We start from the raw sequence: 27,416 nt of genomic DNA, 5'->3' as shown, positions 1-27,416 counted from the left end.
CCAACCCAGTGAGTGTTTGCCTCCTTGGATGTCTGCATCCGCTGCTTCGGAAAAGGTGATGACAACCTGAAGAGGGTGGACAAAGTGGTGGGGGTGGGGTGGCCTGGAGAAGGACTGACTGACAAGGAGCATCTCTAGCCTTTCCAGAATGACAAAGTACAGATGAGTTCAGGAGAGCCACAGGCCAGTTGAGATAGACAGGCAGGCTCCTGTTTCATGTAAGGGCAAAGATGTAATGGGCTACTGTTAGGGCACAGAAATATGACACAGCCCTCTGAGTGCCTGCCCCGGAAGATATACTAGCAGGCTGACTTCATGTCCCGAGCTCTGAGGCCATTGATTCCTGTTTCCCCAGCCTGATCCCTGCTACTGAGACAGGTTCCTGCAGGCTCACCGTGTCCCACTTAGCTCAGGGCTTTCTTACATGCAGGTGAGCACTTGGAAGAGGTGAACAGATTCACCTTAACTGTGCAGGTGAATGCCACCCCAGGGCCCTTGATTGCTAGTGTGAGTCCCGACTCACCTCCTGGCTCCATAGCACAGAGCCTTCTGCAGAACAGCCACAGGGACCACTGGCCACTACCTGGCTGGTCACTGCCTGTGTAGCTCCCTGCTTAGCACTATCATGTGAAAATGACACCCTGAAACTGCTAGAGCACTGTGGGAGAGGCAGAGGGAACTTTCGGTGTAGAGCTGACAGCCTGTGTAGCTGGGGTGCGGCTTTCTGAAAGACAGCAATAAGGAAGGCAGAAACCTGCCCACATGCCCAGAGGAGGCTGAGGGCAGAGGTGCCCAAAGACCCAGGAGATAAGCTAGGTTAAATCGTGCAGTCACCTGTGTGATCTTGGCCACCTCTGTGGGGTGTAGTGCTGTTATCTTGATAACAAATGTTAATTGTTTCCCAAGGTTTGGCAGGTAAGAGTATGTAGAGAGGAGATGGATTTGACACCAGCAGGGGAGGTCCCTGGCCTACATTGTAGAGGAAGGAGGCTAGCCTGGCTGGAGGAAGAGAGTGGAGAAGTGCAGCCCAGAAGCAGCAGCCTGGCTGAGAGCTCCCCACTCCCTTCCATTTCTTCCTCTCTTCAGATACTGTTTCCAGGGGCCCTCCCTAGCCATCTGGGGAGCAGACTGGTCCACAGTTCCGTAGACACATCATTGCAGTGTCTATGTCTGAACAGGCTTCCTCGTGCTCTGTGACTTGGGTGACTCCTTCCCTCTCTGAGCTTTGTGAAATGAACAGTCAGCCTGGTTGGTGTTCAGCGCCATCTGGCTCCTCCCCGGGAACGAGCACTCTGATAGGCTGGGGCCCTGCCACAGAGGTACATACAGCCTTGCAGGAAAAAAGACCAGGCATGGTGATGAAACGAAATGTCAAGAGTATCATTCATTCATTCGTGAGACACTGGGCATGTTTTCAGTGGCAGGGCTGGAGATACGTTTATGAATGAAAGTCACTGGGCTTCCCCCATCATGGGAGGTCTTTCTTTTTGGAGGGTGACACAGTAATGTAAAGAGAAGGGTTTCAAGCTAGAGGAGAAAGGATGGCAGAAAACGGGGTGACGGAGTGCCTAGGAAGGGGTCCACACGGGGAGGGTAAAGGCCAGTCGCACAGAGTTTCGTTCTGTGGCTCCATGCAGAAGTTGCCAGGCACAGATATCTCCTTTGCAAGTTTATCCTGAGGTCCCAGCCCACCTCAGAATCCAGGGCTGGAAAGAATGAGGCAGGCATCCCCGAGCGCTGATTAACTTTCAAGTGACTCTGCTACGCTGGGTGCAGTTGAAGTTTTTAGCAAGTCTCCCAGGATCCCGGGCAGCTTCAGCCTGAAAGAACTATTAAGATCCAATCAAAACAAATAAAGTCAGATCCAGGAAAGCGACGTGTTTGTGACTGCAGACCAAACACTCAGGGCATTCAGACAGAAGCCCAGCACCCCACTTCTTACAGAGATTCCTTACTGGACTGGCGTGGACCCATCCTCACCAGTACCTCCTCTCAAAGGCCCAGAGCCATGGTACATAGCCAGGACCCAGCTCTGGACTGAGCAGGGACTTGTGGTGAGCAAAAAGAACAGGCAGTTCCATGGATGCATCACAGGAGGTGTCTGAACATGTGTCCTCATGATGTGTGGCCGGGCTGGCAGCAAGGAGAGTCCTGACCATGGGCACGGGAATGGAAAAGGTGGGCCTTAGAGCACAGGAACTAACAGAATCAGAAACTACACCAAGCGCCTGGTGTGGTGCACACACCTGTAATGCCAATCACTGGGGTGGCTGAAGCAGAAGGATCGTGACTTTGAGGCCACATAGTGAGACTGTATGAAAAAAAACTGAAGGAAAAGAAGAGAACAAAAAGAGGAAAAGGATGAAGAGGAAGGAGAGGAGGCAGAAGACGCTAAAGCATAAGGGGACCAAAGATGCTGGGTGTAAATGCTAGCCTGTGCTGTCACCAGGCAACACAACCCCGGTGGGTCAAGCTAAGATGCTAAACCCTTACGCTTACGGCTAGATACCCCATGAATAACTCTAGACATCCAAGTGAAACAAACGAAAGCCAGAACAATGCTGAGGAGAGTCATGACATCCCTGTTGCTCGGAGCCTCTTGGTCTTTCTCTGCCGCCTCCCCCTCTCCCTGACCTCAGTGAATGTTTGATGCTTCAAGCTGGCATTCCTCCTTGGCCCATGGAAGAAAATCAAAGTTGTTATGGAGAGAAATCACCAGCAATAGCAGAAGCACCTGTCCATTCTTAAGGTTCCTAGAAGCCAGCAGGGAAGCCACTGAGACCCCAGCAGCCCGCTGGCTGCTAAGTGCCCTGGCCCTGTTGGAGACTGGCCGGCGGCAGCTGTTCTCTCCACACGCTCAGGATCTCCTCCTTGGCTCTGGCTGGCCCTCTGTTTCTCTTTGCAAGCTTCCCTGAGTCCTAGATGGTTGCTGGCCTCCTGTGCCTACCCTGAAGTCCTGCGAGCCCTCCTTCCCACTGCCGTGCCCCCCCCCCATGCAGCGGCTCAAAGGCCCCTTGTGCCTGCTGAGGCCACACCGCCTGCACACAGAGCTGGTCTCTTACCTCATAAACGGCTAATTTGTTACATATTTTCTGACGCTGTAAATGGGAGAACAAAGACCTTTTCTCTCTCATATTTTTGTTCAATTATGTTTGTGGGGGAACCTGATCCCCTTGAAAAGGGGGAGTGCTGCTGGGGTGGAAGCCTCCTAGGCTAGCGGACATGCTCCTGAGCCAACAGCCCACAAGGGTGGCTGAGCCCTGCTGGGCCTGGGTGCCAAGAGCATGGTGCAGAGGATGGGGGGAGCAGCTGTCAGGCTAGGAAGCAGCCCAGATGAAGGTAGACTCCTTCGGGGCAAAAGGCCTCCAGGAGTTCCTCAGTGGAAGAACCTCTTCCTCAGCCATCCACAATGGGCTGACAGGAGCATAGAGGACGGTCTCCTTGTCACTGAGCTGACAATCATGTGTCAGGGGCCATGGATTGGGGAGGTGTGTGCACCTTGGAAAGGATTTCCATGCTGAGAACCCTTGGGCCATTCCTGAGTCCCTCTAGCTCTGAGCTCCTCATCCACAGTCAGATCCACCTCTGGGTTCTCAGCATGTCCCCTCCCCTCAAGTACACTTACTGGTTTTAAACCAGAGCTGAAGGCTCTGCCTAATGGAGCTGGCTGCCCTCAGGGTGTCACAGCTTTCCCTTAGGCACCAGAGATAGGAGAATGAGCAAGGGGAACTTGGTCCCTACTCTTGTCACAGCTGCATAGATGGTGGTTGGACCTGCTTGACACATGGTAAAAATCTTCAGATACTCTTCATTCATCTACCACTTGCTGCACGACCTTAGGTAATTCACTTAACTATTGTGTCTCCTTTGCCTCTCTTGTAGAAAGGGAGCAAAGATGAAAACCATCTCATAATTATTGGAATGTGTATGCAATAAAACTGGCGTAGAACTTTGTACAGTGTCTGGCACAGAACAATCATTGGTAGTTGATAACATTACAATAAGACATTACATAAATGTTAACCTCATGTGTGGATGAAGACAAACTCTTCTCAGTGCTCAAAAGAAAGAGGGAAGGGAGTAAGAGGACTTTGAAGGGTACCCCTGAGATGATCTATGGAGCCAGGGAAGGAATCTCCAAGAGATGGTAGTTGAACAGTAGCTGAAACGTTAAATAAAGTTTGTGGGGCAAAACAGGGGCATGATGGGAAAGGCGTACCTGGACCAGCATGTGCAAAAGCTCTGAAGAGGGAAAGAAGGAGCACACTGCAAAACAAACGTGTAAATCAGCACATGAAGTTAGTTAAAATGCAGAGCTCAGAGGACAAGGGGCACGGGAAACCTGGGGAGAAGCAGAGCCCTGCCAAGGAGCACGGAGAGCCCATGTGGAAGCAGTTTGTCGTTATTTCTAGAGCCATAGTGCGCTCCCATTTATGATGCTCATAGTTCACAGCATCCACAGCTGGCCTGTCAGCTAGAGATGTTCAGGGTACCAGATGTAGTCTGACCCCTAGGCCTCAGGGCCTGAGGTCATGGTGTGCAGTGTCCCCATAGAAAAAAAAAGAGAAAAGAGTGGAGGGATGAGGCAGAGGACACACACACAGAGCCAGGTCACAGAGCCTAGCCAGGTAGTCTAGGACCAGATGATGGAGAGAGGTAAAGAGGCCACTTGGTGTTTGTAAGCAGGACTGAATAGCATCAGTCTATGCCTCCAGGACTCCTGGACCATAACAACTCAGATCACAGGTCATGTGGTTGACCACAAGTCTCTCTGTGGCTGGGATAACGAGATTTCTATCCTGTCTCTTGATCTCTGTCTTTCCCTTACACGTACATAGGCACATGCAATATTGGATGTCACTCAGAGACTTCATTCCTAATCCCAGGGCAGATCAACGCTTTGATTCGTCGTGACTGAGCCTTCTGGTCACAAGAGCCCAGAAAAGGGAACCCCAGACTGGAACTAGGATCTAGGAGACCTTTTTAGAGTAGGTAGGGAAGCATAGGTTGGGAAGGACAGGCTGAGAGAAGCAAGCGCAGAGCCCCAGAGCGACGTTAAGGTAGGGTCATGAACAGCTAGCATAGACCTGAGACCCAGGAGAAGATTCTGGCCAGAGGCTGAAAGGCTGAGCAGGCTTCCTGCTCACCTGTGGTAGATTCTGAAAATATATGAACCCTTAAAAGCTGTCCTTTGAGGGTGGCTTTCTGCAACCCCCACCCCACCCACACCCCACCCAGCACATTTAGACCACCCTCCCAGTCTGGAGGCTGATTCGCACTTATCTGACCCATTTGCAGAGCTTTGCTCATCCAGAATGAGTTTGCCTTTTCTGTGTTCTGGCCCCACGTCTGATGCTTGGGCTTCAGTTTGACGTGCTTTCATCTTATATTCTTTCTGTGGTAGAGGGGTAAAGGGGATACGGGGCCACGAGAGGCTTCACCAGAGCCAGAGAAGCAGACAGATGCCTCACCCCTGACTTCAGCTGCATCCTCATGCTTGCTATGTGACCTTGGCCTTGGGCACCTTCCTGTCCTCTCTGGGCTTCAGTGGCCTCTGCATTGTGAGGAGGCCCATGCAGAAGCTGAGAGTCCACTATTACCTATCTCTAGTGTCCAACACCCCCATCTGTTGCTAGGTGCTGTGTTCTGAGCTTTTCAACAAGTTGAAACCAGAAGTTGGCACTGCTTTGCCATCTCTCTGAGGCTCTGTGCAGCTTTCTCCTTTGATGTTTCCTAAAACAGTTGTTCTCCTTGGGCGTCGGCACTTAGGGCTCGGGCAGCACCACAGAGCCTTCTGGCTTTCCTTCCACTCTGGGCTGCCCTTCCCCTGGCCAGCTGCTGCTGCAAGGGGTGGGTTTTGAAAGTAAAGAAGGAGGAGGCAGAGGAAAAGAACTCATCCTCAGACAGTGGGGTCGGTGCTGGGTCACAAGAGCCCTCAAAGTCCTGACCCAGAGCATTCTAGAAGCCAAAGCCAGGAGAGAACTGTGCTTCTCACCTGCCTCAAATTGCCCTCCACATCTCCAAGGCCTAGGCCAAGGCAGGGCTTCCTCCCCTCTCTTGGCCCGGGGTCTGAGACTGCCTGCTGTTCATCAGGGTACCCTCTAATCTCTTCTGCCAGCACCGCAAAGGTGAGCTTCTGAATCCAAAACCTGGCTGGTCCTTCCTGCTCCATCAGTTCTGTTATCACTACCGTATACCAGTAAAGTCCGAGGTCTGGATCCTGCCACCGGCACTGGGTCCACCCTATGCCCTCCTCCACTGGCCCTGATGCTAGCCTCCAGCCCATGGCGACTATTGAAATGTGGAACTGTGGAGTCCACCCAGTCTCCTTTCCTTTCCTGTGGCTGCACTCAGCACTAACAGGAGCCACAAAGTGCCTCCTTGTTCATCTGCATCACCTGCAATTCCTTTTCTTTCTCTTGTGTGTGGCAAACACATGCTTTCACGGTGCACTTGCTGCAGTCACCATCTTTGAGAGTCCGCTAATTGTGGTCCCTGCTCCTTTGCTGGACTCCAGCGGCATAGTGTTCACCCCTTGACACTGGCTTTAACAAGTCTTGCTTGATCACGGCAAGTCCTCCCCATGAGCCACCCCACATCTGAAACCTAGTTGATCCATCAACCCAGCAACCAACACAACCTAACCAGGAACCCTGTCCACCCTGTCCACGCTTGCTTGAGCTCCAGCCCCTCCTCTGAACCCCTGCAGCAGAGCCTTTGGAGAGCACCCCAGCCCATAGGAAGCAAGAGTGTGTCCTATGTGTCTTCCCATCCTAAGGAAGGGTAGTCAGTACTTGACGAGGTTTTGAAAATGCTAGCCTCAAACAGGCAGGACTAATGTTATACACACACACACACACACACACACACACACACACACACACACACACACACACTCCTGACAGATGGGTAAGCTGAGGTCCAGAGAGCATCAAGGCTTGTCCCACATGGAAGGCCCCGGAGCAAGACTTCCGTGGTCTGTAAGCACAGGGTCAGGACTGAAGGCCATCAGAGCCCTTTCTTGTCCACCATTGTTTGCCTCAGAAGCACTTGGCAATGGTGGCTAAGCAGGAAAGCGGGGAGGCTGTTACCATTTCTCTGTGCTATGTGCTCACAGCCAGGTTCTCCCACACTAGGCCCCCAACAGGTGTCCACTCCAGTCCAGCCCTCCCCAGCTAGTGCTCAAGGCCACGGAGAGCAGAGGTCCCCACACAGCTGGAGAGCCTGGGAGGCCATCCCCCGCCCCTCTGTAAATGGGTAATTGCTGTGTGGTCAGACCAGAGGAATTAGAGGAGCCCTCTAGGAATTCCATACTGATGTTGCAAATGAATGTGGAGTCTTGCCTTTTGAAGTCGAGGCAGCTGTGTCGGCAGGGCAGGTCTGTGGCTGAAGCAGGACTCCTAGCGAGCTTGGAGTCCACAGATGCTTGAGAACAAGAATGAGGATGATGGCGATGGTGGCTGTCCAGCCCATCACCTGTGGGTTCTCCCTGTGTCGTTCCCTCGCTCATGCCTTATCCCGATCTACGGCAGCTCTGCATGGAAGACCGGCAGGGCCCCAACCCCTCTAGTCCCCTTCTGACATATCTCCAGCGTCTGCACTTCCACACCTTCTGTCCCGAATGCATTTACTTCCCTCTCCACCCCATTGATCCTTTTGAAATGCACCGATGCCTTCACCTTCCTAGACTGAGTCAGGAAGCCCCCGAGTGCTCTGGTTTCCATTTCTCACTAGCTTGTCCCTGGTGCTAGAGCCAACTGGTTCTCTCCAGCTTCATCCCCTTGAACTTGCTCCGGGCTCTGTAACTGGAAGAGACTTGTCTAGATGCTTCCCTGGGACTTTATAATGAATCCTATTCTTTTTTCTGCCTGTGTAGAATGTAATGGGTTTAGAGGCTCAGAGAAGAGAGAGAGTCACAACTCTCAGGGAATCCAGCTCAGAGAAGGTGGGGTGCTGCCTCCTTCTCTGAGCCTCTGTCTACAAAGTGAGATCAGTAACACCATCCACCTGTCAAAAAGTACAAAAGAGCCTGGTGAACAATACACCAGGAACCTTGGACTCTTGAGTCATGAAGAGGTAGCTACCGTAGCCAAAGATGCCAGGTCCTGGAATAAGACCTCCAGAGCTGAGAGCTACCGCCACTCCTCACCTCCTGCTGCTGGTCTCCTAGCTAGGTTGGGCTGCAGCACCAGATTCTGGGTATCAAGTCTTAACCTATCTGGGCTGAAAACAGAGGAGGTGCCCTCCTTCTACAGGACAGACCACACAGAGTCCTTCCTGGAGCCCCTTGCCACCAGCCTCCCTGCCCAGCAAGTGCCACTCTCTGCTCATGTGGGTGCTTCTGCTTGAAGGACAGGTGGGGAGCCCCGGAATTCTAGGGTGGTCGTGGGAGGAACAGCCTGGCCCCCAGAGAACAGAAATGAAGGGAGTACAGTCAGCCCAGCCCCCCACTGCAGGTCAGGGAAGGTCTGCTGCTGGTACAGGGTCCACCCTGTAGAGTCCACAGAACAGGAACATTTGTGGATGAAGCTGAATCCGTGGTTCTCTGTGTGGAGGCTGAGTGAGAAGAAAGACAGATAAAGATGCTTTGCCTTCAAGCTGGCCTCCTCCTTCATGGCTGCCTCCTCTACCCTACACCCAATACTTGTCAACAAGAGGCCTCCCACTACCACCCTCTTCCCAATAACCCTCCTATTCCCCTACCTTGGACTGACAAGACACTACCTGATCCCAACACCATATCCTGGTTTCAGTGGCAGATAAGGGCAACTGGCAGGCAGGAGCGGGAGGAGCTAGGGATCCAGGCCTTGCTGGGAGTAACTGGACTCCCCTTCCTGGGAGTCTGTGGCTGTGGTACACTCAGGTCTCCAAAGGGTTAGGGGCAGAGCTTACCTCACCCCTACTCCTCTCCCCACACCTTTGAATACTCCCATCCTTGAAGGAGCTCCAATCACTGTCTCTCCTTCACCTTGGGTTTCCTGCTCCTCAACACCCCCAGCCCTTCTTCTGCCTTAGGGCCTTTGCTCAAATACTTTTTCAGATCTCCACGGAGCTCCTCCTTCAGCATCTTCATGACTTTTCCCGATATCTAATCCAAAATGTCAACACCAAACACACATACACACACATACCATACCCCCCTCCACACATACACAGGCACACACACACACACACACACACACACACACACACATTACACCACACAGGCACACACACACACACATTACGCCACACAGGCATACACACACATACACACACACAAAGGCACACACACACACACTACACCACACAGGCACACACACACACACACACACACACACACACACACACACACACACACACACTGCACCACACAGGCACACACACACACACACACACACACACACACACACACACACACACACACTGCACCACACAGGCACGCACACACACACACACACACACACACACACACACACACACACACAGTCCCTTCCTTTGCCTTGTTTTCTCCCTAGCGGCTGTCACTCTCTTGCCCGCCGCTTCTCTCAGTACCAGTGTCCTCCTAATGTAGCGAAAGCTCCACTAGATTAGGGCCTTTGCCTGCTGTGTTACTGGTGTGCCCCTGGCCTGGAGCAGCAAGCTGCTGTGTGAGTGCTCCATAAATCTTCAGTCAATGAATGTGTCAATTGGCCCCTGTCACAGGTGGGTAAACCAAGGCCTGGAGAAGAAAAATGGTCCACTCTGGGCTTCTAGTGACAAGTCAGATGGTGGCTGGATCTCTGGTCCCTGCCACTAGCCCAGAGCCAGGCCCCAGCTCCAGGAAACCTTGTTTATATTTAGATGCCTGCTGTTACGCAGCCTGGTGTGTGTGTGTGTGTGTGTGTGTGTGTGTGTGTGTGTGTGTGTGTGTGTGTGTGTGTGGATAGAATCTGTGCTAGAAGCCTGGGAGACTTCGAAGCCAGTCCTGGAGTAGGAAGCCAGGAAATAGTCGTTAGTGCTTTGGTGCTGTCCACAGGGCATGGAAAACAAACCAACAAACTGCAGTGCAGAACTGAAGGGCTGGAGCCTCTGCATAAATGTCCCCCATGCCAGAGATGGCTTCTGTGAGGTAGGCTGCCCTCCACCCCTGCACTGGGTGCTTACAGATTAGTCTGACCTCAGGTCCAGGATAGCAGTGCTGCTCCGTCTGGGTCCCGGTGGGGAGCTGCTAGGGATGAGGCTCATGAGATGAGTGATGCCCTCGCTTGCCATGCACTGACCTGTTCATTTGGTATGTGACTGGCACTGTCTTCTCTCTGGGGAATAACCAAAGCCAAGATGGACAATGTGCCCCTCAGAGGTGCTATGGACTCGCCTGAAGTTCCATCAGGCTGACACAGGGTAAAGATACTAGAAGGCTAGATACCAGTGGTTAGGGTTAACCCCAAAGGGGTGACCTTATGTGTCAACCTTGACAATACCTGATAATCAAGACTCTCTCTATCTATATATCTATCTCTGTCTATCTCTATGTCTGTCTGTCTATCTATCTATCTATTTATCTATCTATCTATCTATCTATCTATCTATCTATCTATTTATCTATCTATCTATCTGTCTTTTCCCAGTTGATCACTCAGAATACAGGCCTCACAGACTGGCTCCAGCATCTGTTAATGTGTGTCCTTCTACTAATGGATGAATGGAGGTAGCTTGGGAGATAGAGCTCGGGAGAGCAGAGGGAACCCAAGACCTGTCTGTTGGGAATGGATGTGAATCCCAGGCCTAGTTTTCCAATCAGAAACCCTGAGCAGTGACTTCATCATCCCCAAGGTCTCAGTTTCCTGATTTGTCACACGGCAATGACAGTCGTCATCTGGAAGGATTACAGTATGAGATGGTTTCCCAGTGTCTCTGCCATTCTCCACATCATCTGGCATGCTTGTCAACTCTAGCTGCACCCCCATCTCTCTCCTTGCTTGTTCAGCTCTACTTATCCTGGCCTCTGCTTTCCATCATGTGCACACAGGGCCTTGGCACCTGCTGGTCCCTCTTCCCTCCACACCCCTGCGGCCCCCACGCCCCCGCCCCCCGCTTTTCTTGATTCTTTTCTGAAGCACCTATCATTTTTGTTATCCAAGGAATGGATTAGTAGAAGCTATGTACACATACCCACACCTGTAGCTAATGTCCAGCTTAACAATGGGAATATGTTGAGAGAAATGGATCATTAGCTGCTTCTGTCATTGTGCACATGTCACAGTATGTATCTGTACAACCTAGAAGCCCAGCCTCCTGCACACCTAGACTATATGGTACAAGCTATTGCCACTAGCTACAGATCTGCACAGCATGCTACTTACTGCACAGAAAACTGTAGACATTTGTAACCTAATGCAAATATTCATGCATCTAAATGCAGAAAGGGTATAATTTAAAAAAAAATATGAGGCCATAGATAACTGGCTCCACTGTAATTTTATGAGGGTATATTCATAGTGTTGTTCGCCATTGACCAAAACCCCATTATATAGTACACTTGTATGATACATAACTGTGTGTGTGCATGCATGAATGCATGTGCATGGGAGAGGTGCAAAGACAGAGTGAGGAAACAGTGACAGATATTGATTTCAAGGAATTGTCTCAATGATATAAAATATGGCAAATCTCCAGGGTGGGCAGCAGACTGGAAGTCCAGGAGAGAGTTGATACAGCAGTTCCAAGTTCGAAGCTCTGCAGTCAGAGTGCAGAAAGTCGCTTTTCTCTTAAAACTCTCAGTTGATTGAGCCCCACCCACTCAATGGATAACGATTCATTTTCTTCAAAGTTTGATAAACGAAATATTAATCTTGCCTTAAAAATACTTTTCTAGAAACGTCTAGAAAAAAAGATAGCCTATTCAATAGCTGGTATGGGTAAAATTGGAATTCTACCCACAGAAAAATGAAGTTAGATTTATACTTTTCATCTGGTACAAAATCAATTTTAAAAAAGGATCTTACCTTAAAACCTGAAGCACTGAAACTTTTTGGAAGAAAATACGGAGATATCCTTCAAGGTATTAAGGTAGGCAAGAACTTTTTAAGTAGAACACCAACGCCCCAAGTATCAGCAGATGGGATAATATGGAAATAAAAAGTTTCTCTATGACGAAGGAAACAGTGGCCGAGTTAACAGACAGCTCACAGAGTGGGAGGAAATCTACTGCCTACACTTCGGACAGGAGAGCAATATCCAGAATTTACAAAGAATTGCAGAGATTAAATACAGAGGGAATAAAACTGCCAGTCATCAAACTGTCAAGTGAACTGAGTAGACACTTTTTTGATGTGTGCTGTTTTATTTGCAAGGATTTTTTTAAATAATAAAAGTCTATCTGAGAAAAGAAACATCTAGAGAAATATTTTCTTAAGTATCTGGGACCTCAACATAATCAACCATGTGTCTACTGCTTGTCAACTTGGTACCCATGTTCATTTCCATAAGCCATGCCTTGGCTTCAAGGAAAGACAGAGGCAAGATGATAGCTCTGCTTAACATGAGCAGCTGTCTTGGACACAACCAAAAATGCAGTAGGCCTTCCCCAGAAGAGGATGCTAGACACTCAGCCACTTATTCTTCCCCTTGACATCCTGTATCTAGTGTGATGTCTAATTAACAGCACTTAAATACCATGATAGAGACTGTCAATACATCAATGTTACATGACTAGAGGACAAGAAAGCAAATATATTTGAGATAAATACACCTAGACATGCCTCCACACTTACCCTCACACACAAAATAAACATAGTCAGAGCTGAGGACATTGGCTTAGCATCCACATAAACTGGGAATGGTGGCACATACCTGTACTTTCAGCATTTTGGAAGTGAAGGAAGGAGGATCAGAAGTTTGAGGTCATCCTCAGCTATATAGTAAGTTCAAGGCTAGCCTGAGCTACATAAGATGCTGTCTCAAAAATAAGTATTTGTAGCTAGTGCATTCTCCATGTCTTATGAATGACCACACATGATAGTTTCTGGTACTTCCCACCTACTCCTCTATCATCCATTCTGTACTTCCTTTGCCTCAGCAAGAACCTCAGCTTCCAAGGTTCAGAACTTGGCTGGGACCTAAAGCTCCATCCTTGGGCTTAATTCAGGAATCTGCCTGAGCACAAGTGCTGTCATTTTCCAATGACTCTAATCACAGGGCATGGGAACATGGAGTCACCCTAAAAGACACTCTGTGTTCTACACATTCTTTTCACCCCCACTGCGGGGAAGTGTTCAGAGCCCAGCCCCCAGCAGCAACTGGCGGTTCCACCCTCTTCGCCTGTGGTTGTAGAGGTGTATGGACCCATAGTAGCAGGGAGACAGCTTCACTGCCAGTTGAGCAGGATCAGCACTGGATCACCACTGTGCTGTTTCACTGATGGTAGTGTCCCTTCTGTGTACACTTGGCAGGTACGCTGGGTGAGAGGGAGGCTTTTGTCAGTGCTGACCTTGTCTGGTGCACTGGCACCTAGAAGGTACTCAGTGAACACCGTCAACCTGCTGTCAGTGATTTAGCTGTCATTCTGGGCTCCCATCTTGGTAGAAGTCCTCACTGGTCATTCCAGACCCCTTAACCTGAGAGCCAGGCCTGTCCCAAGAGCCCTGGGTTCAAATCTTCCCTCTAGGTGGCATGGGCAACCAAGTGAGTATAGGCCTCAAGTCAAGCATTCTAGTCTGTCTAGGATTATTTACTGGACTGTTCTGGGACAACAAGCCTGTTTCCAGCCTCCTGGTGCCTGCCACTCTCTGCCTTAGGTCTCTGTTTAAAGACCTATTTAGATTCCAAGGCTATACTCAACACATGCCTCCAGCCGCCTTGTGCCCCACAAGCCCTAGCGACGGGGGGGCAGTAGAGGATGCACAGGGTTTCTTGGTGACCAGGGTTCCCTGTGGCCAGGACTCCACACAGGCATCCAGGGGAGCGAGGCCTTCCTCCACTCTTCAGCTAGTGTTTGTTATTCCATGTCGTAGCCTTATCATAAACATTATCCTAGTGTGGGCCACCGAGGCTCCTTGCAAGGGAGGTTTGTTGTTCTAAGGTGGCCTGGAGTAGAATGCCCAGAGGCCTGGGGGATTCTGGGGGCTGGAGAGGGAAGCAGAAGTCAGGGCAGTACTTCATTCTAAAGCAAAGCGTGTGCCTCTGTCACCCTGGCGTGAAGGTCAGTGGCGCGTCTGCCTCCTCCATGAGTTCCATGTGCTTAGAAACCAAGTCATATTTCTGTATCAAATTCAAGCCCCTGCTGAGAAGCTGTGGAAAGCCTTTGTTTGATGAAGGACGGACGGGAAGGGGGGGGGGGGAGGAGGTGGGGCTGTAGCTTCCCCCTGCTTGTTGGAAGCACCAAAAATGCTCACAAAAGAGGACACAGAGCCTAAAGGCCTGCTTGTAGTAAGCCAGTGCTCTGGAATTCTACTTCAACTCTACTTTTCTTGAGCAGTGCAGCCTATCATTCCCTCTGATTCTGTTGTGCCCCATCTGTGCGTCCCTGCTGTCTCTCTCCTCAGCAGAGCAGAGGGAGGCCCCTGTGAGCGGCTGACTGGCTAAGGAAGTGTGCCAAATGTCCATCTCACATCTCACTAGCCTTCTCACCTTGGGAAGGTATTTTATGTCTCTTTGCTGTGGGTTTTTCATCTTGATTTTACCTGGGAGCTGCTGTAAAGATTAAATAATGAGTCCACTTAGGAAGTTTATGGTGCATAGTAAGTGCTCAATAAAACCAGGGGTCCTAGTATGAATGGGGTGATGACTCCTTTATGAGTTACAAAGAGTAGAGTAGGTATGGAGCAGGAAGTGGTGGTGGAGGTGGGGCACATGATTCAGGGTCAGCACCTTCCTTTTGCAATGTTTCCTGAGGTGTCTGATGTTTGTGACATTGGGGTTCAGCAGCAAACAAAAAGACAGAGTGCTGAATCAATTCCAGGACACGCATGTGCCTCCAAAGTGGTCTGTGCACAGGGAGTCTGTGGGAGGTACCAGATCCCACCAGGATACAGTTAATGTCACAAACCAGCTGAGACATGCAGGGAGCTCAAACTCTCAAATGGCCTTGTGGGCCTTAGCTTCCTGTCTGCAACACTCCAACAGCAAACACCCCTGGCTGCTTTACAGTAATCCAGAGAAACAAGGGGTGTGGCTGTGCCAGTAGACTTCAGAAGGTCCTGCGTCATCAGCCTGGTGACCTAACGCTAGGAGTCAGGATCCTTGGGTGGAGCCCCTTCTGCCCAGCTCCCTGTATGGACTCATGCACACCCCATCCTACCTGCCTGGGATGCTGTCCCCTCTCTTCTTTTACATTATGAATGCACAAAATGAAATCAGGGTCCTTAACTGGGCTCCAGGGTCCCTGTGGAAATCCCTGGAGCAAGAGGGCATCCCACTCAGCCTCCCTCATATCAACCAGGACCTTAACTATTTTTATCTGTTCCATGTTCAAGACTCCAAGTAAAATTCCTTTAGAAGACAACAACAGCAACAATAACAACGACAAAAGAATTCTACAGCTAAAAGTACTTTGAAACTTCTGCACCAGAAGAATTCTAGGGACTGTCTCTCTCCCAACATCAAGCTGGGAAGACTGGGCGCTATTTCCTCCTAAGTTTTATGTAATGAACACATACTCAGCACTCATTTCATGCCAGGACTGTGCTTAACACCCTGCATCTGGGAATATACTTAATCCCCTGGAATACCTCCTGACTTCATGAAGGCCACGTCATTGCAGACCTGACTTCATGAGTCAAGCAGGGTCCAAGGGAGACATTTACCCTCCAGCCAGGTCTTCTGGTGCCCAGGCAGATGACCTCACACCAGGTCAGGTGGTGCCTTGGCCAGGCTGATCTAAGAAGCAACAGAGCAGGTGTGTGCAGCAGCTGGGTGTGGCCACAGGAAGTCCCTCTGTCTTGGGCCCTCAGAGGAGAAGAGTGGAGCAGCTCGACACGGACACTTACATCGGCGGCATGCACCCTATAGGAGGAAGTGCTTGTTGCCTTAGCAATGTCCACAGCAGAAAACGTCACTGCCTCCTGTAATTCATCCCCAGCCACCACGCTGCCATCGACACTCTGCACCAGATGGCTGCAGATCTGATTTCAGTGGTGGCAGCCAAAGCCCAGGGGCCTGGAGAAGGCCCAGGCATGGGGCGAGGGGTCTGACCTCACCTCCAACCCTCTCATTAAAGGGAACAGTGGGGGCTGCTACAGTTTGTGCAATCCAATTCTCCTGCCATTAACAAACACGGAGGGAACAGAAGCATGGTCTTATTGCCTGTTGACCTGGCCCTGTACACCTATTTCAAAAGCTTTTTATTCAGATTATATGTCTTGGTAGGAATGTCCGCCAACCTTCTAGATATTTTTCTTAAGTGCTTATAAAACACCTTTAACTATAAAGGAAACAGCAGGTCCCCAGGTCCTAAAGAGAAGCAGATCACACTGCCTTCTCTTCCCCACGCACAGTGCTGAGAGCTGCAGATTCAAGCGCCAGGAAGATAGACTTCCTGACTTCAGGAAACTCGGCCTATTTATGTAAGGCTGGCAGCTAAACACAGTGAAAGCTAGTATGCACACATTGGTGGAAGGAAGCGTGGTCTACCAGTCATCTGTCACTGAGACTATGCTGTGTAACAACAGCATGCTGTGCTCAGGTAGCCAGGGCCAGTTGCTGGTAGGCTCCACTGATCTTGCTAGTCTCACATGTCTAGAAGTTGGCTGTCTGTCCACTAGTCTGAGTGTCACTGACTGTGTAAGTTTTGCTCTGTGTGTCTCTCACCCTCCCACAGAGTGGAGTCAAAGGCAAAGACTATGTGAAGAGGGAACAGCCACAGCACCCAGGTGCATTTCAGGTCTTCCTGTGTAATGTTTACTGCCATTTCCCGTTTGCTGAAGCAAGTCTAGCATCGGAATGGGTGCAGTCAACAAAGTCCCTTGGTTGGCCAAAAGAGTCTGGGATACCAGACCTTGTGATACAGACTCCAGCGCAAGCTATGTGGGTAAAGTGCCATCCATGCCCTGGGCCTCAGTTTCCCAGTCTAAACTTGAGGTTGCTGCCCAGTGTGGGAGTCTGTGCCTATAATGCCAACACTTGGGAGGTAAGACAGGAGGACTGTGAGTTCAAGGCAGCTGAGGCTACATAATGAGAACCTGTCTCAAGTAAACAAAATAAAATGGGAAGGCCGAAGTGGGTAGTCTCCCGGGGCCTGTGTCTAAGACCCCTGTGCTCATGGGAGCCATGAACTTCAAATGTCATAAGCTGCTTAGAAAGTGCCTGGGAATCATTCTGATTCTGGGGGGAGGGGGACTTCTGTACAGTAGTCCAAGTGACCCTGATGCCTGGAAACTGCATCCCTGGAGCCAGTAGCCCAGAGAACAGTAGGAGGGTGCACTTACTGAACGCTTGGGAAGGTGGGCTCCAAGGATCCAGCTCCTGAAGCCTCTGGGCCTGCACACAGAACTGAGCTTTGTTTTATATCATTCATTGCCTTGACTGCGTTTGGGGGTGCTCTTGGTTGTAGAATGGGTTTCCTTGTTTTAGAATACTGGTAAGCAAAGCAGAACAAAGGAGCCAAGAGGAAGACTCACCCCAGACTCCAAACTCAGATGCTTTGCTGTGTCGTGCACCTTCTGTTTCATGCCTATAGCCCCAACGTCCAGAGGCTGGAGGGCCACTCCCAGAGGCCAAGCAGTCCTTGAGCACATCCCTGATGCCCTTCTCTTTCCTTGGCCAGGTGCTGTTTGCCCTGAACCAGACTCTGCTGCAGCATGAAAGTGTGCGGGCTGGGAGCCTGCAGGCACCCTACACCACAGAGGACCTCATCAAACACTACAACTGTGGGGACCTCAATGCAGTCATCTTCAACCATGACACATCCCAGGTGAGGCCCTCCTCTCTTCCTGCCCTGATGGCCACTGCATCACCAGCCTCAAAGACCTGGAGGTAGACCCACACGATCCATCTGGATTTACCAGATGCCTACTGTATAGTGGGCATAGAGCAGCTTTCTCTCCAGCTATGATAAGCTGTAGAAGCTACTGTCGTCGCCTCTATAGAGGGGGAAACTACGGTTCACAGAAGACAACAGCCTTACTTGCTCAAAGCTGTGCAGCTTACTGCTGTTAAAACATCAAGAACAGCAACTTGAACCAGAAGGCCCACAGAAGGGATAACCTAGTTACTATGAACTTGGCCTTGAGCCTGTCTCAGGACCTTCTGCTTTGATACAAATCCTAGAGCAAAGACTACAGACAGGCTAGCAAGACCCTGAGTAAGGCCCCAAAGGGTTAAGTCTGGCTTGACCTTGCCCAGACTTTACCATGCCTCCTCATTGATCTCCAACAAATTCCAAGACACTCCACCCAGCACTCAATGACCCTTTAAGACCTGCCCTCTGGTGGCCTTCTCAGAGCCCATGCCCCCACCCCAGGCCTGTGGAATTTACAGCTTATCCCTTAGTACTTCTGAGCTCTTCCAGGTTCTTCCTCCCCTGGCTTCCTACAACTTGATCATGGCTCAATGTTGCCTACTTTGAGAAACTTCCCCAGTCACCCGGATGGAATCAGGTATCTCCCCAGGCACCACACAATCTTCCCCAGGGTTTCCTCTGCCATGGTATTTAGATGTTTATCCATTCAGAAAGCCTGGATTGGGCAAAGGAGGCCATATCCCTGTTCTGGACCCTGCCTGCAGTCCCCATTTTCTCAGGGTAAGAGCCAATCTCTGCAGTAGTCTGTGTGTTCCTCCTGTTCTGCCCCTGCTCTGGACCTCATCTCCTAGATACACTCCAGCAGCCATCTACCATGTCATCTCAAGAACCCATCCACATGCTTCTGCCTTTTCACTGGCTAGTCCCTCAGCATAGATGCTTCTCCCAGTTGTTACCATAATGTGCTCCCTCTCCATCTTCAGACATCACCAGCCCCGTAAGACTAGCCCCATCCACCCTGTCTGAACTGTAGCCTGAACCCCTTCCCTCCCTCCCCCCCCAAAATAAACCAACTATCATTACTTTATTATGCTCCACTTTCCTCCCATGGTCTGGAAGGCCCTCTAACACACCATACACTCAGTCCTTTCATTAGTGACTACTGATTATCTAGTCCTTCCCGCTGGAACTCAAGCTCCATGAGGGCAGGATTTGGGACTGTCATTAATTCATTTATCCCCTTTCCTGAGAGAAGTCCCAGCCTGAAGTAGGACTCTGTAAATATTTGTCAAATAAATGAAATCGTTTGTAAATATGGTAGCACAGTACGCAAAAGGATATGGTGGGGAGCCAGAGAGGGCAACTCTCACGAGAGATGCCCTCTCACAAGGAGCCTGGGAGACCTGGGAAATCACTGCCTCATATAGGAACCCTTGCTCTGGGGACAGAAGAGGCACAGCTACAGCCCATGGCAGGAATCTCTCATTTAGATGTGGCTGCAGCTGGGGCTGGGGCCATAAGGAAAGATGCCTGTGAAGTAAAAGGCCACAGAAGAACCTACATTAGCCACAGACAGAGGAGGAATGTTCCAGCACTGAGCACAGTGTGCAAGTGAACCAAAGACCCAGAGGAGGAGGAGTGGGGAGAGTTCTGGTTGGCGGCCAGCCAGGCTGGGGCCACAATGTTCTGTCTGTGCTTGCCACCCAACCCCCAGACACAGGCTCCCTGAGGGCAGGGATGAGCTGCTCATCCCTTGGTCCCCACTGCTCTGGAGAGACCCCTTGGCGCCTGGTGCAGAGTGCTTGCCAGTGAGTGACTGTCACGCATAACACTGGAGGTACATCATGTACTTATGGAAGCTTAGAGAATGGAAGAAGGAACCCAGCCCTTACTGTGGGAGGCTCCAGGTCTGAGGGCTCTAGTCGCATGGTGGAGGAGGGAGGAGAGGAGCCTGATACCATGAACTGATGAGACTGTCACCAGAACCCCACTTCTGGTGAGCCTCACTCTGAATCTACCAACGGGGCAGGTTTGGTTCGGGGGGGGGGGGGGGTAGATTCCACAACAAAGAGGTCTTACTTGTAAGTTGGACAACTGGCTGTGAAGTGGCTGGCCTGAGGAAGAAGGGGTGGACAGGACAAAGCCTGTGGCTGACTCTAAGCTGAGCAAGAAAGGCATGGAGTGAGCTTGGGGAATGGTCAGTTCAGATTTCCTTTGAGCCTCTGCCCAGAAGCACTGCTGATCTCTGATGACAGCAGTCATGTCCCCCAGCAGAGCAAGTGGTCCAGTCCACCCAGATTTGAGTCATAGTCCAGGCTGCATATGAGGTACACAGGAAACCTGCCCCAAGGTGCAGAAAAGCCAGGGTCACAAGGCTGAACCCTGCCCTTGCACATATTGTTATGTGGGGCCACATCTGCAGTCAGAAGCCTTTCAGCCTCAAGGTCTGGGGAGTCTAGAGATTTAGGGCTCGTCACCCTGATGCAGTCAGAAAGGCTTCGGGGGTAATCATAAAGTAGTTCCTGAGCTTGTCAGCGGAGCTTCCTAGGTGAGAATGACAGCGGACAGTAGGGGCTGGTGGGTGTTTCCAGGGGGCGTGGTTTGCAAAGCAGAGAACAAGTATAAGGTGGGAATGCAGCTAAGGAGTGGGGACCCCCCGCCCCCGGGAGTGTGAGTCAGGGAGCACTGCAGTCAGGAAGACGCCTCTGGCTGCAGTGGGGAGGGTGATAAGGTAGCCTTTGGAGGCCAGAGTGGAACAAGTGAGTGCCTGAGGTCCAGTGCTTCTTACCCTCTAACTGTACACCTCCCCATTCCACCCCCACCCCACCCTCAGCAATGATTGTGCCTTGTCTCTGCAGCTCCAGGTCACTGATCTTGTTAGTGTCCATAGTGCGAGGGCCACACAGAAGTCCTGCCTGGGAAGCCTGGGGTCCCTAGCTCCCTGAGGGGCACAGTAACCACATATATGTCTTACCCAAACCCAGACACTTTTGACAGCAGAATATTACTCAGGGTCAAGGTAATTGACAGCAGTGCAGCAATCTCATCCAACCACAAGCCTAGGCTGACCTGGACAAACCATACCACATAGTCACACATCAGGGACCTTCTGTGAACTCTGTTCCCCTGCTCACCCTCTCCAACTACATACCCCTACAGTATTCTTACAAGCATGGCTGACTCCTCTACTGGGCTGGTACTCTCAGGAGAGACAGCAGACCCAGCCTGAGGGTGCTGGGATGTCCCCTAGCCTGACACAGGGCAGGACCTAGGGAGATTCTCAGAGGTCATCTACTGGGTGGGTGGGTACAGGGAAGTGGGTGGTTGAGTATTATCAACAGACCTAGGCACTTGGCCATCCCCAGCCACAGGTCAGGGGAGCCTACACTGAATCCCTCCCCCATGACCTCACCGCAGTCCTGCCTGGTCCATCTCCTTGTCACCCCATCATACACCAATCGCTCTAGGGCTCTAGGGACATTCCATGATCTCTTCAAAATGTTATCATATGCCCTGCACTTAAACTTGTCATGGGAGATTTAAGGCCCCAGACAAGTCTAATGACATCATTAATTTGCCTCTCCCCCCAGCCCTGGCCCAAACCCAGGCCCCATCCTTGGCGCGGAGCCAAGGCCCATCAGCATGAGACACACAGTGAGTGCTAGCCTGTGGCTAGGAAGCCTAGAGGAAGCTGCATGTCCAGCCCCACTTCTTCATGGTTTGGAAATTTTACTCTTTTTCTTGTCCTTGTAAATAGCTTCAGTCCCCTGGGGAGTCTTTCGGGTGCGCCTTGTGGGCAGTAAGCATACAGGAAGGAAGGGCACGTGCCCACGGGTCCCATAATCCATGGGAGGAGGAGGGGAGTCAGACCTCTGTCTTCACGTCTCTCTGGTGATTCTAATGACCATCTGTCATCTCGGGAGGCCACCCTTCTCTAGTAACCTGTGACATCACATGGGAAGGTGACAGTGCACAATGAGGTATATAACTCAGTATTTCCACAGTGCCAGACCGTGCTAGCAAAGCTGGCCTCATTGAATCCGTGCAGTAAGCCATGCATGTCACCCTGTTGCCAATGAGGAATGTGAGACTCAGAGAGACCATAACCTAGTGAGCACCAGGCAATGAAAGAGCTTGGACTGTGGGACTGCAGGACCTGTGCTCATCACCACTCTTCCTCAACTGCCTCTCATCCCGCTCGTCTGGCCACTTGCTCACTGACTAAACACTTAAGTGGAGTAAAGCATTGCCTCCTGTCCTTTCCCATACCCCCTAAATGGGGAGAGGCCTTTGAGAGGCGTGTTTCCAGAAACAGCCCTTCTAGTCATGGTCTCTCTGTTCTCCACCCTGACTCCAAAGTCTCCGGCGTCTCCTGTAACTGCGTCAAGTCAAGTGTGACCTATTTCGTCAGGGCTGCCAGTCAACCCTTCCAGTGTGGAGGAGGGTAAGAACACAGGTTCCTTCATTTGTCTATCTGCCAAACAAGCAGTCTCTGGGTGCCAGCTCTGTACCGGCCTAGGCACGAGCAGGGCTGCTATGTACATTGTACACATCGTGCACTGCTCACGTTGAGACTGTCACATCGTTTCCATCTTCATCCCAGAACAGTGAGTCTGGCCTCTCGGACAAAGGAGCCGTATGGTGCAGGTGCTCTTACACACATTTCACCCACTGGTCCTTGGCCAGCGTACCAGATGCAGAGTCAGTCTCTGTCGACTCCCCGATCTTCCCCAGAAAGGGTGTTGACAACTCAACAGTGGCTGTAAAGAAGCCATGTGACTGGGCTAACAATTGGCTCTTCTGAAGGACTAAGATCTCTAGGAAGTTGGTATCCTCAGGCGCAGTCTCCCCTCATCTTTCAGTCAGGACTGGTATTTTGTGCTTTGTGCTTGGGTAGAAGGCAATGAGAAATGGAAGATGTCCTATGAGCAAGAGCTTGGAGGATGTTCTGGCATGGGTAGACTGAGAGGAAAGATAGTGTGTTTGGATCCATTGCCTTAGTTTCCGAAGCAGCCTCCATGCGTGTGTTGGAGGAGATGGTACTAGAATGCCTGGACCCACCATCCAGGCCAGACAGATGAAATGATAAGAACACAGCAATCGCCGGGCGGTGGTGGCGCACGCCTTTAATCCCAGCACTCGGGAGGCAGAGCCAGGCGGATCTCTGTGAGTTCGAGGCCAGCCTGGACTACCAAGTGAGTTCCAGGAAAGGCGCAAAGCTACACAGAGAAACCCTGTCTCGAAAAACCAAAAAAAAAAAAAAAAAAAAAAAAAAAAAAAAAAAAAAAAAGAACACAGTAATCCAAAAGGGGTAGTGCAATCATATATTCAAGGTTGGATCCCCGATAGGCATCTTCTTTGTACCAGGCCCTGGGGACTTGGAATGGCATAACTTCATCCTTGAGCTCAGGGATCCCTCTGCCTAGCTCAAAAGCACATCAGCAAAGCTGTTGCCAGGCCTCAGGCTGGATGTGGAGAAGAATGAGGATAAAGAACCCAGAACTATAAGGATGGAGAATCCCTAGACAGCTTATCCCACAAGCATCCGCCTGGAAGGATCTGTGATCCTGGAATAGTTTTCAAGAAAAGACAAAGGTCTGAAGCCAGATGGGCAGACAGCAGCTCAGACATGGGAAAAGCCAAAAGTACTGTCCTGCTCATCTCTGTAGAGCAGAGGGCCGAGTGGAGCCCAGCAGTGCCCATCATCTCATTTAGTCCCTCCCGGCACATTAGCCCTTCCTACAAATGAGAGCCAGGGCTCAGCTTTTACAAGTGGAGTAGCTTGTTCAGTATACCCAGCATCAGATTTGAATCCAAAACTCAAGTCTCCCTGACCCCTAAGCTCTCTGGCCTTCTTGCCATACCTGTTATCTAGACCCCCTTGCTGAACTGGGTTCCTTGTCCAGGTCATGCTGGGCTCAGAGTTGAAGAAAGAACATAAGGAACTCAGCATGGCCCCAACCTCCTGGGCCCCAGCCTCTAGAGAAATACCAAGCAGGCCTGTGTGGGAGTCTTACCATCAGGGCATACAGCTGGGCTGTGATTGCGCATGTCTCAGGATCTTTCCCTCTCGGGCTTGCTTCACAAGTAAAACCAGAACAATGCTCATCTTTGAGGGTTTGAGGGTTGATGAAACAGGAAACACAGAGCCTGCTGACCTCAGAAAGGTAAGATGCCAGTCCTACCGGCACTATGCCAGTCCTATTTGACATGTGCCCTCCTCCATCAAGACCTAAGATGGCTTCTGTCTTACCGTTGCAGCTACCCAATTTCATCAACACCACCCTGCCGCCTCATGAGCAGGTGACAGCCCAGGAGATTGACAGCTACTTCCGCCAGGAGCTCATCTACAAGAGGAATGAGCGTATGGGGAAGAGAGTCATGGCGCTGCTGCGGGAGAATCAGGACAAGATCTGCTTCTTTGCCTTCGGAGCAGGTTTGGCCCCAACCTCTACTTGTCAAGGGAGAAGCTGAGGCCCAGAAGAGGGCAGGAAAGCCACCTGGTACCCAGGAGCAGAGCTAGGACCTAGCACTTCCCCAGCTTCTGACCAAGTATTCTCTCATAGCATCTTCCTTGGCAAGGGAAGCAGCCCCTGCCCCATCCATGGTAACTCTTACAGCCCCTCCAAGTGCCAGGTGGACTTATGAGAGCCCAAAACAATGCTCCAGTGCCCAACCCAGCCTGGACCCACCCAACTTAGAACCAGGGCTAATCATAATGGCCCTGTGACCTCAAGGGTGAAGGAGAGGGACTTAGACAGCCCACAGTTTTGACTCCAACTTCAACCGGGCCAAGTGTCATGTCTCCCCAGCTGGTACTTTCCCAAGGCTCCAATTTGCTCTTCTGCTAATGGGAAGGATAGCAATAACTATTTGATAAGTATGTATGTTGTAGAGTAGTTGTAAGGATATGTGACATTTAAATAACATGCCATATCTTAGGAATCCAGAGTGGCAGCTGCAATCATCATCATCACCATTAAAATGAACTTAATCATCACTATGGCAACACAGGGCACATGCTAAATGTTTCTGGGGATCTTTCTTCTCCTGCAAAGGGAACTAAAGATGTCTATACATGGTTCCTTGGGGTCCCTCTTCCTTCTCTGCTCCTCCTCACCCTTCCTGCCTTTCTCTGTGGCTGTCCCTACAATGGCTGCATTGGCGCTGGGATTTTGGATTTGAGTTCTTTGTTAGTCAGCTTTTGCTCAGTGATTTACAATAACCATTTGCTTCTTGCCACTTGAATTTGGGGAATCCATCTGTGTTTTATGAGAATTAAGAGATAGCTTACAGCTTGGTGTGATGATGTACACCCATAATCCAAGCACTTTGGAGAGAGAGGCAGGCAGATCTCTGAGGCCAGCCTGGTCTACTTAGACAGTTCAAGGCCAGCCAGAGCTATGTAGTGAGACCCTGTCTCAAACAAAGAAGATGGCAGCTTATAGATATGTTGAACAATCTGCTGCTCTGCCTTCTCTTTCCGTGGCCTTTACCCTCCAGGCCGAGAAGTCAGTCCAATCCACACAGACCTCTCTGGACATCCTGACTTTGTAATGGGGCTGTCTACTGTCTATCTCTTTCTCTCCCCTACCCCCATTCAGCTCCAAGTATGTCAAGGGCAAGAGCCAGCGGTATATTTATCCAGGCTGTTCTTCCCCCTTCTGAACCTCCATTGCAGCAAGGCTGGTGGGAGGAGCTCCGTCGTGGATACAGGCCCTTTGAAGACAGCTCATTAAGGCCACAGAAGCTGCACAGAAAGAGCTCTGGATTCACAGGGGCTCTGCTATGACCCACTGTGGCCTTCTTACAACCTCAGTTTACTCACTTAGACAGTGGGGCGGGTGGGGGAGGCTGGCTTTGGCTTGAACTGTCTTGGATTACAGGCTGTCTAGGATTCTGGCACAGGTGTAGGAGACAGGTGAGGTCTCACGGGGGATCTGGAAGGGCCTCCTGGAGGACCCTGCAGGAACAAAACCTAGACTAATACATGGAGATGGAGGACCGCTCTCCCTCTTGCAGGATATATGCATGGGGTCTGGTGTGAGCCAGGTAGCTGTGAGGACCTCTCTAAGGAAGTGGTCCCCTCAGCACCTCTCCTCTCACTTACCACACAGCTGCCTCTGGGCAGTGATTCTGTACATCATGGCCTTAGCTGACTGCAGAAGGGCCGCCCCTGAGGTCACCTAGTCCCTGGTTCCTCAGACTTGCAGGAACCTCCAGAGAGCACAGTCACTGAGGGAGGCCAGTAAGAGAGCAGGATGCCCCTCCAGGGCACAATGATCCACTCAGGCACCTTTGCAAATTAAAGCATCCTGCAAACAACTGGTAGAGACAGAAGCAGAGAGGGATCTCAAAGTCCTCACTTGGCAACAACACTGAAAACTGGTAACTGCATTTAGCCCCACATCCATCCACATTGCTTTTATATGGGAAATCGTTTGGCATAATAAAAGAAACGAGGGAAGAGGTGCTGCCAAGTTCAAGGCAACTTTTGTGGCCCTTTTAAAGCCTCATTACCTAAGTGAGATGGCTGAGGCTGCCAGTATGGAAGCAGGTAGGAAAGGAGGGCTGGAGCAAGGGGAGAGAGTTGGTCTCCAGACAGAAGAGGGCACCTTCTCACCTCAAGTGTGTATGAGCAGGTAGCTGATGGCTTCTAGCCAGGTCTGCTCTTTCTGCTAGAAGGTAAAGTTGAGAAGGAGGACAAAAAAAAGGCTCTTGGTTTGAAGAGGGGAAAGCATTAGATATGAATACAAGAACAGCTGATCACAAACTTAACCAGTACAGGAAGTTAGAGTAGATTAACTCGGACTGTTTGTGGTTGATTGCTAGTGGGTGCCTAGAGTGTGGTGCTGTAAAGAACACATCAGAGCCCAGCAAAGAAGAGCTTTGACTGATCCGTAATAGCTGCTGAGGATCAGGATTCCAACAGGTGCCTGCCAGGTACTTGTTCTCTCTGCTGACAATGAAGGCCCATAACCCTATGGAGTTGCAAATGGTTTCTCTAGCAACACCCAACAGCTAGGATTTAAAGATGGACACTGTACCCAGATGCCTCCTGATTTTACCTGCACACTCCCTGCTCTGTGACCACCCTGTGCATGTGAACTATACCAAGACAGGGTCCACAAACTCAAAATTACTAGCACCTGGCAGATTCTGTACAAAGATATGGTGAAGTAAATCATAAAGAATTGGGTATATTCCATTCAGTCCCAGGGCATCTCACGAGTGAGAGAGGGCTTACTAGGCACTAGGAGGAAATGGTTATCTTATCCTTCATTCTAGAGTAATAGATTTTCTCAGGATGTTTATTTGTTCAGCCATCCAAGAATCTCGTAGCATCTTTTTTTCAATAATAAAATGTGTGATTCAGAACTGAAGGAGCTGAGTTGAAAGCATGAGTCACCAGTAGTTGGAGTGTGGGGCAGGAGGACAGGTAGCCTTTAGGGCCCCTTCATTTCCAACCCCAACAGTTGGAAGTTATCAGTTTCTGTGG

The 27,416-nt window shown here is 50.6% G+C and overlaps 1 protein-coding gene across 1 annotated transcript in view; it reads left to right on the top strand.

Moving 5' to 3' along the window:
* Trabd2b (TraB domain containing 2B) overlaps positions 1-27,416 on the top strand; it is a 207,229-nt gene that overhangs the window by 157,613 nt on the left and 22,200 nt on the right. The window contains 2 exon segments of the mRNA XM_052715815.1: positions 17,723-17,869; positions 24,179-24,353. Coding sequence (XP_052571775.1) covers positions 17,723-17,869; positions 24,179-24,353 — 322 coding nt within the window.

Source organism: Peromyscus californicus, unplaced genomic scaffold, assembly GCF_007827085.1.
Source record: "Peromyscus californicus insignis strain IS unplaced genomic scaffold, ASM782708v3 Scaffold_5__1_contigs__length_169319896, whole genome shotgun sequence".
Taxonomy (NCBI): Eukaryota; Metazoa; Chordata; class Mammalia; order Rodentia; family Cricetidae; genus Peromyscus; species Peromyscus californicus.
The sequence above is the reverse complement of the archived record's forward strand: the minus strand, read 5'-3'. Positions and strand labels throughout refer to the sequence as shown.